The sequence below is a fragment of the Bombus terrestris genome, chromosome 15 (genome assembly GCF_910591885.1).
Source record: "Bombus terrestris chromosome 15, iyBomTerr1.2, whole genome shotgun sequence".
NCBI lineage: Eukaryota > Metazoa > Arthropoda > Insecta > Hymenoptera > Apidae > Bombus > Bombus terrestris.
Genome location: NC_063283.1, coordinates 4,804,120 through 4,817,377, shown reverse-complemented (window position 1 = coordinate 4,817,377; position 13,258 = coordinate 4,804,120). Strand labels below are relative to the sequence as shown.

At 28.0% G+C, this 13,258-nt stretch overlaps 3 protein-coding genes across 6 annotated transcripts; 2 read left to right on the top strand and 1 right to left on the bottom strand.

Annotated features, from left to right (window-relative positions):
• The first annotated feature begins 65 nt into the window (after window positions 1-65).
• Window positions 66-8,298, top strand: LOC100652259 (hippocampus abundant transcript 1 protein). Of its 4 annotated transcripts, none has more exons than XM_012317443.3 (7): window positions 66-369; window positions 3,755-4,156; window positions 4,234-4,455; window positions 4,653-4,936; window positions 5,077-5,380; window positions 5,456-5,612; window positions 6,075-8,298. In XM_012317443.3, the coding sequence occupies exons 1-7, from the start codon at window positions 244-246 to the stop codon at window positions 6,179-6,181; spliced, it is 1,602 nt and encodes a 533-aa protein (XP_012172833.1). In that variant the 5' UTR covers window positions 66-243; the 3' UTR covers window positions 6,182-8,298. The 4 variants fall into 4 exon arrangements, with proteins under 4 accessions (XP_012172833.1, XP_020722378.1, XP_020722377.1 ...); XM_020866719.2 differs by lacking the exon at window positions 66-369 and adding an exon at window positions 2,035-3,533 and having other exon boundaries at window positions 5,456-5,591; XM_020866718.2 differs by lacking the exon at window positions 66-369 and adding an exon at window positions 2,035-3,533.
• LOC100642422 (TBC1 domain family member 7) lies at window positions 8,088-9,790 on the bottom strand. The gene is made up of 5 exons (XM_003401506.4): window positions 9,649-9,790; window positions 9,186-9,535; window positions 8,810-9,094; window positions 8,607-8,736; window positions 8,088-8,527 (listed from the first exon to the last, which is right to left on the bottom strand). The coding sequence occupies exons 1-5, from the start codon at window positions 9,688-9,690 to the stop codon at window positions 8,441-8,443; spliced, it is 894 nt and encodes a 297-aa protein (XP_003401554.1). The 5' UTR covers window positions 9,691-9,790; the 3' UTR covers window positions 8,088-8,440.
• A 380-nt stretch (window positions 9,791-10,170) lies between these two features.
• LOC100642304 (exosome complex component CSL4) lies at window positions 10,171-11,383 on the top strand. Its single transcript, XM_003401505.3, has 5 exons — window positions 10,171-10,312; window positions 10,383-10,498; window positions 10,715-10,963; window positions 11,040-11,121; window positions 11,176-11,383. The coding sequence occupies exons 1-5, from the start codon at window positions 10,276-10,278 to the stop codon at window positions 11,286-11,288; spliced, it is 597 nt and encodes a 198-aa protein (XP_003401553.1). The 5' UTR covers window positions 10,171-10,275; the 3' UTR covers window positions 11,289-11,383.
• Window positions 11,384-13,258: the final 1,875 nt, after the last annotated feature.

Below are 13,258 nucleotides of genomic sequence, written 5' to 3'. Positions count from 1 at the left end.
GTAGCACCATCGTCGCGCGCAATTTCTATGCTACACTTTCGATTCTATATTCATTCTAGAACATATTGCATTTGCCTGATGTAGTCTGTAGTAGTCTGCGGACATGGTTAACTGTGGTTTGTAGCATTATGTAGAATACGATTACAAAGGCCGACTTAAAAGCTAATAACGCTTGTTTGTGTCCGTGTGAGGCTTTAACCAGAAAAAATGACTCGCACAGTGTTATCGAATTTTTAGGAATTAATGAAATTGAAAAAACGGAAGAGTCTGTGCGCGCAGTGCGTGAATATGCCCGCCAAGGTCTCAAAGAAGGTCGTGGGCATGATCGTACGAAGCCGAAAATTCATTATTAAGGATGGGGTCATTACGGTACTGAAACACATTCAGTTTAATACCTATTAGATTTTTAAGTTACACCTTCATCTTTTTCTATATATGTTTTCGATGATTTCGCATTGGAAGTAAGTACGTTTTCGTTTCGGTGCATGACAAACTCTTAATAACGAATTTACTTTGTATTTATCTCCTACCAAGTAGTGCGATAATAGTGGATTTAATGATTAAAATGTTTCTAAAAGCGCGACTTCGACTCATTCAACTTATCCTCAGAAACAATAGGTACGAAAGTTATATGAGTTTTAGCGTAATTGCATTGTAATTATAACACTGACACATGGCTGAATCTTTATTCATTCTTTATACATTATATATTAGTAAAATTCATTTTCACGTAGAGGATTGTTATAAAATACAATTGACACGTTTTTCATAGATAGTTTTGAATTTTTCTTCAAAGTATAATGAATCTTTGTATGCCTTTATTTCAATCCTGTATCTCTTATGATTTTTGTTTCTTAACTGATCAGTAAGATGCTAATTGTAATATATGGTAATATCAATAATAATCTTGTTAACAGTTAAATATAATGTATATTAAACTATTTAATCTTCTGTTCATTTCTAGTACTTTATAATTAATGAGGTACTTAGAACCTGCAACCAGCTTCTTTATTTCATTTGTTAATTTCCTAATATAGCTTACAATGTTTTTCTGGTATGAAATATATAATAGTACTACAATTCTTTCAAATATACTACATTTTATTTAGAACATTATTCAATATTATTTTATAATTGTGAAATTAATTTTATTTAAATTATACCAATTTTCTATTTCTTTTTATTGTTTTTGATTAATTTCTTTTTGTGACTAATTAGAATTAGAAGCTTTATTGCTATCTTTTATAATACAAAAAAGATAAATTATATCCTGCAAAGTTTATTAAAAACTATTATAATATAATGCTTTTATTTTATATTTGATATATTGTTGTTACCGTTTGTGATAAAGTATTAAGTCAAAAATATATTTCAATATTATGAAATACACAGTACAAAGAAATAAACAATTAAATGTTTAATTTCAAAATAAATATACTTGTACAAACAATATAATAATCTATAAATTCTTTATGCTTTACACTAGAAATATATATCTTAAATGAATATAGGAAAATGTTTTATGTTTTTAATACACTGTAGTTATTGAAATAATAAAACACTTCAAACTATTAAAATGCAACATATTATTATGATCATGATTTTTCAAGGAAAACATAAAACGCATGTTTGTGAAAATAAATGTATTTTATCTTGGTTTGCAATATTTTTGCCTTTTATTAGAATTGAATTAAATTGTTTCTTTTTATTAAAGTATTATTATGTATATACAGGTCCTTCGAATAATATCGTACTTGCGCATATTGATCAGCTGCCAGTAATGTGTAGTTGATAAGAACAACTAAGCTTTTCGTACACGAAACGAGTAATGAGAAAAAGACTATATAAAATTTTTCAAAGTTGGACCGTTTTTCGTTTCCAAGTGTATTATTATGAACATACGACGAACGAATTATCGGTTCGTTACTAAATTTTTAGGTTAGATTCAATCTAAAGCTATGACGAAAGAACAGCTACTATGATAAAAAGTGGGGGGTTTGGTGGAAGAGTTGCAATGCAGTGATTCAGGTTTTTCTTCAAAAAATTTCTAATAATTCTATTGAAAAATATAAGAGTGGACAGTAAAAAGATCAGGAAATTATTAAATAGATATGTGGTTTCAAGAATCTTAAGTGAAGAGGCGTTGACAATAATTTATAATACCAAGAAATATTAAATACGGGACGAATTACTCCACCTCGATCTGTCAGTCTTTATTACCGATCATACCATTTTTTAATACACTTTAATATAATACTGTGACTTGTACAAGTTTTACGAAAAGATGAAATGTCGATGAATATTTCGTGTGACAGCTTCCGATGATACAAAAATCGCATGACATTATGCTGAATGATAGTTTTATTATGAAAAACTTCGTCGCACTACTGTCAGATAACAAAACGGATCATGTTTGACGAAAACATGACAGTTTTTCCTAAAAAAGGAGAACAGTTTAAGAAGAAATGTTTAAATGATACTACATAAAAAGAAAGAAATCCTGGAAATTTTAAGAAATTTAATCTGTCAACAATGTAGTGCTTTTTAAACCAGCTGCCCTTAATAGCTACAGACTACAATATGTGATAAGAGAATCCGAATGTTTTGAAAATCCTGTATACAGATAGAAGAGTATATTTTTAAGATGGTCATACACAGATATTTTGTTCAATGTTAATGATTTTAGCACAATATTTTATGTACATAAGGAATTTTGTGTCTTTATATTGCTGAGAAATGTAAAAAGAGAAACAAAGAAAAATACACTTTGTGTGGATGGGAAAAAATACATAAAATTGACCAAAAATAAAAGTAATGATACTAAAGCATATTTGTAAAATTGTTTAAATGATGAAGATCAAGTTATAATAGTGAATAGGTCATACTATGTATTTCTAATATAGTTTTTAACTTTTTGTTAATGGCACAAATTATGATAATAACAGATTAGTATTAATGAAAATAAGAAAGAAGCTTGTTGCAATTAATAACTCAAATATTTTATATGTATATAGTTGAGGATAATACAATCTCTATACAAACCATAGGAACATGCAAAGATTGTATCTTACTAGGCAAAATGATATTTGTGATATAACAAAAAATATATATACGTAGAATTTAAAACTAAATATATTAGAAAAATATTCACAAGGAAATGCAATAAAAATAGAGCTTTCAATTAGAATTAACACATAAATGTAATTAAGAAAGAACTCAGTAATAATAAATAACTATTCGTGAAGATTAGGTTGAATATGTGGAAATAAAAAATTGATATGATGCTAAGTCAAGGTTATTCATTACAGTATTATATGGATCTGAACAACTGATAAATGAAATATTGATAGAATCATAAGTATGGAAAGAAATATATATAGTAACACTTCTTAGGGGTCATGCCCCCTGGGGCAAAAGGTGGAGCAGAGGGCCTGGGCCCCTCCTGTTCTGAAATTCACAACAGCCAAGAACATGCTATTGCTAAACTCACACCTTCTCTTACATTTGCTCAGCAATGCTACAGACATCTTAAGGTCAGCTGTCACAATTTGCAAAGTGCTTATAGTTCTTCATAAATCCAAAGAAACTTTTGATATTGTACTTTTGTAAAAATGATCTTTTTATTGTTTCATATTTATTGGGTATAGCAAATAGATATCATGGCTGCTTATGAACTGTGTATACATACATTAGTAGTATACACATATTTTGCATACAAAGAATATTTATATATTTTATTATTTTTGTTTTACAGAGTTCCGGTATAGGAGAGGCAAGTGTATACCATGCTCTGGTTGTAATATTTTTGGAATTTTTTGCATGGGGTTTATTAACCATGCCTGTTATTTCTGTATTAAATATTACATTTCCAAATCATACGTTCCTGATGAATGGTTTGATAATGGGCATTAAAGGAATCTTATCATTTCTTTCTGCACCATTAATTGGTGCCTTGTCTGATGTATGGGGTCGAAAATTCTTTCTACTCATCACAGTAGCCTTCACATGTGCACCGATTCCTCTAATGAGCATTAATACATGGTGGTTCTTTGCTATGATCTCCATCAGTGGTGTCTTTGCTTGCACATTTTCAGTGGTGTTTGCATATGTTGCTGATGTTACTGAGGAACATCAAAGATCTCCAGCATATGGTTTAGTAAGTATTTTATTACAAAATTTATTATATAATTTATAGTATTTTATACCGTTTTCTTCATAAATTTATTTTATTAGGTATCTGCAACTTTTGCTGCAAGTATGGTAATAAGCCCAGCATTGGGAGATTATGTCATGAAAGTGTATGGAGAAAATCTTGTGGTTGCATTAGCAACAGCTATTGCAGTGTTGGATGTGTTTTTTATATTAGTGGCTGTACCTGAAAGTTTGCCTGAAAAAGCTCGTCCACCAGCACCTATTTCTTGGGAGCAGGCAGACCCCTTTGCTTATCTTGGAAAGGTAATTTGAAATATCATATATAAAAGTGGAATCGACCCAAATTACTGAATTTATGTTAAAAAAATAGATATTTTCACTATTTTAGAAGTTTTTATATTCTATTTTAAATAGGATGTTTGAATTAATTAAAGATACTTATCTTTATTTGACATAATAATAATTAAAATTAAAATATTAATATAATTTTGATATTTTAGGTTGGCAAAGATCACACTATTTTAATGTTGTGTATTACTGTGTTCCTGAGCTATCTTCCTGAAGCAGGACAGTATAGTTGTATATTTGTCTACTTGACTAAGGTTATGGGATTTACTGCTTTAATGGTAGCATTTTTTATTGCTGTGGTTGGAATTTTAAGCGTTGGTGCTCAAACTCTCTTGGGCGTTTTGATAAAGACACTTGGCAGTAAACATACTATAATGTTAGGTCTTCTATTTGAGATGTTACAACTCATGTGGTTTGGCTTCGGTTCACAAACATGGTAATTTTTTCTTGTTCATGCTTACAACTTTTAATTTGTGAAGTAAAGTTTCAGTAAGACATTACTTATATTCTATTACAACTTGATTTTAATAAAAATAGAATTTTATGAATTTTATTAGATATTTCTGTAATTTTAAGGATGATGTGGGCAGCTGGAGTGCTTGCTGCTGTGTCAAGTATTACATATCCTGCAATCTCTGCGTTTATATCCATGCATTCTGATGCAGATAAACAAGGTTTGGTACAAGGCATGGTAACTGGAATGCGTGGATTATGTAATGGTCTAGGGCCAGCAATGTTTGGAGTAATCTTTTATCTTTTTCGCGTTGATCTCAACGACAATTCTTCTTCCCTTCCTGCAAGGCCATCTCCATTAGATGAAAATAACAAAACAGGAACTGCCACGCAACATCTTGATATTATGCCACAAATAGTAACCCAGGTAGATTTGATTAAAAGTTAAGATGTGATTATAGTTAAATTGATGTAAGTACTGCAACAAAATCTATATTTTCAGCTTGTACCAGGACCACCATTTGTGTTTGGTGCATTACTTGTGATATGTGCATTACTAGTAGCTGCATTTATACCTGAATCAAACACAATGCCAACTGGTCCATTACATCATCCATCCACCTCCCGGAGGCTCTCCGGTAAATACGCATATCAGAAATGTACGTTAAAGGTTGTCAGTTATGTTAAAATTCAGATGTATTTTTGGTGGTGGATTTTATTGTAAGTCAATTTGGATAACAATAGTAGCCGAACGATGGTACAGTAAAATATCAAGATTGTATATCAGTTTTATAAAAAGGGATATCATAATAATCTTCGGATAACCAACCGGGAAATGGATTTGCTCGTAATTAATTTATTAAGATTGAATTTTCTTTTTAATAGATTTCGTTCTTTACTAGCTGTTTCTCACCAACAAGACTTGAATCTTTCATTAACATCACGCTTAACAATGTGATCGCTTATCCGGAAATTATTATCTTAGCTATTAATATAATTAAAATACATCTATATTTTATATAACATATATGTAACTCATAAGAAATGTCTTGTATGTTATACACACGTGTGTGCACATGTTTATATATACATGGTTATATTAAATTTTGTTATGATTTAAGGTTTATCCTTGGATGTACATTATGAGGGAGACAAATTGGGAAGCGGGAAAGGAAAAATAGGACCGCTGTCACCTCTAGTCGACAATTGCAACTCTGCTGCTCTATAGCTATTGTAAAAACTAAGACGAGCTACAAGAAGAGGGACATGTACCTTTGTGATAAAACTATCTTTAGAGGAACGGTTACTATCAAGTGCACCTACTACACAAGGACTTTAAAAAAGCTGTCTATATTGTATTATATTATATCTTTAAGTCAATAACTGAGGTTATCTTAGGATTATCAATCCACTTAATGTTTAGGTTACGAAAAATTTTACAAGCAGTGCTGTTTTAATGACATTTAGGTTGAGCTAAACATTAAGTTCGATCGTTTTAGGTATATTTTGTTATATAAAAAGTTAAAATTTTACATTTAAAAAAAAAGGAGATTGTAATATTATCTTGTACCAAGTACCAGACACCTCATTCATTCATTCTGATTCATTTATCAGTGACTCCTGGTTTGTGTAGCTTGCCAATGCATAAAACGATAAAACGAATGAAAGTTGTAACCAGTATTTTTACTAGACTTATAACGTAAAAACTCTATAACTTTTTATGTAAAAACTTTTTTTATGATGTGTTATTCATCGCTTATTAGGATCACATAAGGGCAACAATTTTGTATAATTTAGGCAAGAGCACCTGTTACTTTGATCACCAGCATTATAAATTTTTAGTTTAGGATATTTTCTGACATTTTTGTGAATCGTCTTTGGAAAACAAAATCTTATTTATTTGCGGATGTACTTTGTCTCATTTTTCATGCATTCCTTTGTTTTAAGCATACCTTTGAATTAACGAAGAAAGAAGAGTGCAATAGTTGCGGAAAAAATGGAAAGACGTTGTAAATGAAACTTTACGTAGTTGAAATAGAGAATAAGTTTCCAATCGCATATAATACCTAGTAAGAGTTAGCTGATGTTTGTAAGTACGTTAACTATCTTTTTTGCATAAATATTTATTTTAATAATTAGACATCAACAGAATGAATTCAATGGCCTTAATCAGAAAGAAAAAAAAACAATTTATATGAAATTATACTTTGCCATTTGAAGGCAATGGTAGATTTTGATCATGAATGTTATGAACATTATTAGTCGAATGCTGACAGCGTTACTCAAACGTTAAAATGTGCATGTTATAAATTGGAGTCATTGATGTTAACAAAATACAATAGTGTAGTGTATTTGTGCATTTTACTTGTACTTTGAAAGAATTAGTGTTTGCGGAATTATATGTGCATTGCCATAGTCCACATAACTCTCTGAATTTGAAATCAACATTATTTAGAATAAATTTCGATGTTGCGTTAAAATTTGCATAATACTATGTTTGTTTTATAACAGATGTAAGACTATTTAACATATTCGAAATGAAATTAGCTTTATTGTTCATAATTTTGTTTAGTATACATGAAATTATAACTGTCATTCGTTACGAGATAATTCACGATAAAAGAGGATGCTCAAATCCCATCGAAAACCAAAGAACGACTTAGTAGCAGATATCCTATTCAAGAGTTGTAATATTAGAAAACAGTAGGAACTCATGAAATTATGGTGCAATGCGCGAGCAAAAAATAAAATTTTGTATGATCTCACTTTTCTCCAAGAATGCTATTTTTTAAATCAGGAAAGATGTAAATAAATCATTATATATGGTTTTTTTTGTAAAAATTCGAAAGAAGGGCTAATCAATTCATATGAAATCTTAATCCCATTAGTACTATTCTGTTCTTTGAAATTACTTTGGTATTGAGAAAGTGTTATACATATCTTTTTATATCTCTTTGTTAAGGTAAGTCGTGGAATAAAATTCCATTACAAATGCACAACATAAATATATATGATAAGATTATTATGTCCAGTGATAAAATATGTAAAACAAATTTTGAGAATATATGATAACTTATTTGTGTTAAATTTCTTGGAGAATATAAGTATAACATGCAATAATTTTATATTTCTGCTTGATTTGAAAGTTATTTATTAAAGTTTGCTCTTATACACAGAAGTACATCAACACTGTTGTAATATAACATTGCAAAACAAACAAAAGAGTCACAGTATAAAAAACAAAGTCCAGTTTAAGACTTAACACCTCAATAAAGTAAGTAATTGTATATGTACAATGTATGATGGATGCATTAATAAAATAATTATTTTTAAAATATAAGGAAACATGTTCTATAGATATACAATTATTTATATTTAAAAAAATTAATGGTTAAAGTTAAAAGTTACTTTATACTTTGTAATTTATAATATAATTGTTTTGATACAATTTTGTTCATAAGAGGAAGGTTTTAATTTCTTAAATAGTTTATGAAATAGTTGTCAGTGTTGAACCACTCTGTTGCCAAGATTCAATTGCTTTGTTAACAATTACTTCAGATGTTTCTTCTGTTATCTAGAATAAAAATATTTACTTATAAACAATTGTTATAATTCATACTCGTACAAATAAACACATATAGATATTTCCATACATTGGCAATAGTATCTAAAATACCATCTATATTTTCACATCTCAATAAAAGTCTTCTTAAAGTTGTTAGGGTGACTACAGTGACAAAGATTAAAGTTCTATATGCACCTACAGCTATTTTATCCCATATTCTGTAATAAATAGATTATTTTTTACAATTATATATTTCTTATTTTTTATTTAAAGTATATTAAATATATATACTTTGCTATAGAACCATTAGATATTGTTCCTGCAAAGCATGAAGAAAACCAAATGTCATATGGAATATTGTAAAGTGCTTCTATTTTAATAAGATGCTTGTATAATTCTGGATCTTCTCTCTCTAACAAAGTATAAGTGCATTCTTGTAATCTACTGATTTCTTTATGAAATTTTTGTACTTGATCTAAAAGTCCACATAATATCCAATATGTGTCTACTAACTTTTCCTCATATGAATCTATGTCAACAATGTGCCATAATGTTTCAGCCAATCTGTTCATAGCTCTAAAGAAAATATAATTATCAATGAGACAATAATTTAATAGATTATAATTAATAGCTACATTTAATAAAAATATGAGACCAATGTTGATACCTGTGCAAGGGAACTTCTAATTGAGTATTCATGTCAAGTTTTGCTCTTCTAGTGCGCAATAACCACATAGTAAGGAGCATTAAATGAGGTTTTGTACAATCATCCAAAATTTTTGTAACCTTTAAAGCTTTTTGTAGATCTTGAAATTCTGCTTTTCTTTGACTTATTATAAACTTATGACTATCTATATAAATTGGTATTACATCCAATAATACTTTCCAAAGAAAATTTCTATATTTAGTAGGAACTGTAAATCGCAAGCAGAATTGTTTCAGTTTTGCTTTATCCAAAGGACGCTCTTTAAGTAATATTTCTAAAGACCTTTTCTCTTCGACACTACGAAATCCCACCTATATTTTGATTATATACTTGATTAATCACATTCATAATTAGTGTTCTATTATTTATAACCTAAGCGATAAGAAATGTTACTAATACAAATATTTCACGTAAAAATGCATACTTTTTCATAATAAGACGAGCGAAAATTTCGTTCATCAGCCATTTTCTAATTAATAAATTTCAGAATTGATATACTATTATTTGATACTTAGGAAACAAGGGTTTTATAAATTATTTTCACACATCTTCCTTGAATTTAAATGTTAACATTATTTTACAAATTTATTTCTTACTACACAAACGAGATACACCTATAATTCTGGCCATTAAAACCTCATCTGTGATTATAGATATCAATTTTTTGAAATATCATATTTTTCTGTTTATTAAATTTATTCTTTGTTCAGCGAGTCAACGGGTGTTCTAACAAATTAGAAGAAGTAAATAAATTCACGTGATCAAAATCTAGGGGAAACAGAATCGAATTCACAAATTTGAGATAACATAAAAGGTTACTTTTTTAAATATTAGCTTTTTAAGTAAAAAAAGTATAAAATATATCAAACTTTTTTAATGCAAATTTATCCTTAAAAATCATAATTTATTAGTAACTACCAGCTAATAATAGTATATTTTACATTAAATTACATTAAATCGTATATAACACCCAAACTATTTACAAGCTATGTTTATTACTTCATTGACACGTTAGATGCACGAAATAAATTCGTTTTAATGTTATAACGATATGGACAAAGATAAAGACATTATCGTATGCGTGCCAGGTAATTATATGTCCAACATGAGTGAGAAAATTATATGGTTAAAGAATAAAAATGGAATATATTTCTATAGGACAGAGGTTATGTGTCTCCGACAAATTTAATATTGCTGGACCAGGAACTTATGAACAACAAGGCTATATCTATTCGAAATTAGTTGGTGTAGTAAAATTAATACAAAAAGAAAATGTGAGTAAGGTATTAAAATGATTTAAATAGCAATACAGATTAGACATTGTTTGATATTAGTCAAACTGTGTTTCATTATAAAATATCTTTATTGTAATTGCTAATTATTAATTGCATTAAATATTGTTCAACATTGAGATTTATTATATAAATTTCATACATTAAATATTAAATAATTATTTTTAATAATAATAATAATGATATATTAAATTTTAGATTCGTACCATAGAAGTCCATGGAATAACAGAGCAAAGCATTGTTCCTGCACCTGGTGATATTGTAACAGCTATGGTTACTATTGTTAATCAAAGATTTTGTAAATGTAGTATAAAATGTATAGGTGATATTGTATTGACAAGACCTTACAGAGGAATTTTAAGGAAAGAAGATGTTCGTGTAATAGATAAAGATAATATTCAAATGTATAAGTGCTTTAGACCTGGAGATATTATTCTTGCAAGAGTTGTATCCTTGAGCTCGTTTACAAAAAAGATATGTTATTGTTGATAAAATTTTGAATAATTTCCTATGCATTAATTAGATGCCAATGACAGAAGCACATACTTATCAACTAAGTACAGCAGAAAATGAATTAGGTGTAGTGATAGCACATAGTGAGGAAGGTAAGTAAATAAAGGTAAAATTATTTTCTATTCTTAATAATTTTCGTGTTACAGGTGTAGCTATGATACCCATTAATTGGACACAAATGCAATGTCCTAAAACATTGCGAAAAGAATTCAGGAAAGTAGCAAAAGTTGTGCCAGAACATGTTGTTGCAGAACAATAATTGAATACTAATTTAACATTAATCATTTTTCCTTTTATTATATTTGTTTATTAAAAAAGATACGAAAGAAATAAAATAAAGCATCGTTTTATATACACAAGTGTCATTTATATATTCTTAATATTTAATTTATTCGAAATATTTATTTATAAATAAGTAGCTATATAATAGAGATTAAGTTGATTAGTAGTGACTTACCAAGTGAATGACCTCGACAAAGAATGTTTTGTATTGTGTAAAATAAAGATTGTGTAAAATAAAGACAACATCAATTCCGTTTTGAGGGAAAAATTGTTAATTATTCTTATATAAAAAAATAGCAAATTTTTTGAGATTTTATTATACTTGATTATAGTTATATTATTATATTGCATTTATAATTTTAATTTTAATTTTATCAATTATAATCTTATTATACTACTTATTTTATTATAAAACTTTTAATTCTTGCTTAAATTAATTATATTATTTTTATATTATGTTAATTCTATGTTATAAATATCTAATTATATATAATTAAATTGTAATGAGTCTGATTCATTAAGACCGTATTTCCTACAAACAATACATAATGTAGAGCCAATGAGAATTCACTGATTCAAACACGCTCAATTTGCCGCCTGGCGATACTTCCTCTCCCCGCACCGAAATTGAGCGGTCAAACTGAGGCGAGGGGAGTTATTTGCTTGTCGAAAATCGGAGTGTCAATACTTATTAATTTGTGTGAAGCGTGTAACCTGTTATAACGACGTTATATTTCCACATTCCAATTCTGTAGCCTCTATTCACTACTATTAGGTTTGTTTCATTAACACAAGTTCATCTATTAATCTATTGAACATTATTATAACAAAATTAATTAACTTAAATTAATTAACTTAATAAATTAATTAATTTAACAAATTTCTTTAATTTCCTTCGATCATGTATTTGATCATTACAGTTATTGATAGCTTATATTGTGTGCTTTTTTTGGGAACAGATTTTGAAATATGTTATCGTTTAATTTCAATATATTTGTTTGAAATCGTTGATTTTCTTGTGTGCAGATATTGGTTAATGGCGGGAAAGATTTCTATTCTGTAAGAATTCAAAAAGTGACGCCATAATGATTGACAGTCGATTTGGTGGTTTCTGATAGAAATTTGGTAATGTTTCATTCATTTTGATAAAAGCAGTCTTATATATACGTTTATATTGTTATTTTATTGAATTATTAGTAAAATATTGGGTAATATTATATAATATTATATACATATTTGATACGTACGATAATATACAATAATATAATAAAAAATTTTCTTCTTCTTTGAGAATGCTAAGACCAAATTAGAAAAGACTAGAGAAATTATTTCGTTAGTTTGAATAATATATCATTCTTATTTTACATAAATTGATCGAATTATTTCATTCTTTTAATATATATTCTAAATTAGCGCTCTAAGTAGTTAAACAACTTAGATTTTTTAAATAAATTTTGTATTTTAAATCAAATACATCAAATTTTATTAGATTTAGCATTAAATCAATTATATTGCATTTATAGTATTTTCTAATATTTGATAATTGAATGCTATTTTGAGATATTTTACAATATTCATATATAATATTTTACATTTATTAATATCAATTTTAGATACATATTCCAACCTGGTAATATTGGCTATGATACTTTGAAAAACAAGAATAATAGATATTTATGTTCATAGCTTTATAAGAATACCAGTACATTTGTAAACAAACGCTCGATAGGGAGGAAAAGGAAAGTTTACTTTTTTTCCTGCTTTCATCCCCAACTAACAATATTATTTTCAGAGAATATTTGTGGTCGCGTGCAATGCGATCATTAAAGTCAGTATTTGTTCCGTAATAATAGTAGTGATATTTTTCAGAGCGCAATAGCTCTTAAATAATTGTAAATTTAATTAGAATTTTTATGCGAAATTAGACTCGGTGTTTGTTCGTCGATT

Coding starts and splice junctions, on each gene's coding strand:
- LOC100642304 (XM_003401505.3), top strand. CDS start 10,276: ATGGACAAAGATAAAGACATTATCGTATGCGTGCCAG. Junction 10,964..11,039: donor ATATTATTCTTGCAAGAGTT/GTATCCTTGAGC, acceptor TGCATTAATTAG/ATGCCAATGACAGAAGCACA. Junction 11,122..11,175: donor GATAGCACATAGTGAGGAAG/GTAAGTAAATAA, acceptor TTCGTGTTACAG/GTGTAGCTATGATACCCATT.
- LOC100642422 (XM_003401506.4), bottom strand. CDS start 9,690: ATGGCTGATGAACGAAATTTTCGCTCGTCTTATTATGAAAAA. Junction 9,536..9,648: donor GCTCGTCTTATTATGAAAAA/GTATGCATTTTT, acceptor ATCAAAATATAG/GTGGGATTTCGTAGTGTCGA. Junction 8,528..8,606: donor TTTTAGATACTATTGCCAAT/GTATGGAAATAT, acceptor TTTTTATTCTAG/ATAACAGAAGAAACATCTGA.
- LOC100652259 (XM_020866718.2), top strand. CDS start 3,399: ATGCCCCCTGGGGCAAAAGGTGGAGCAGAGGGCCTGGGCCCCTCCTGT. Junction 5,381..5,455: donor TGCCACAAATAGTAACCCAG/GTAGATTTGATT, acceptor CTATATTTTCAG/CTTGTACCAGGACCACCATT. Junction 5,613..6,074: donor TAAATACGCATATCAGAAAT/GTACGTTAAAGG, acceptor TTATGATTTAAG/GTTTATCCTTGGATGTACAT.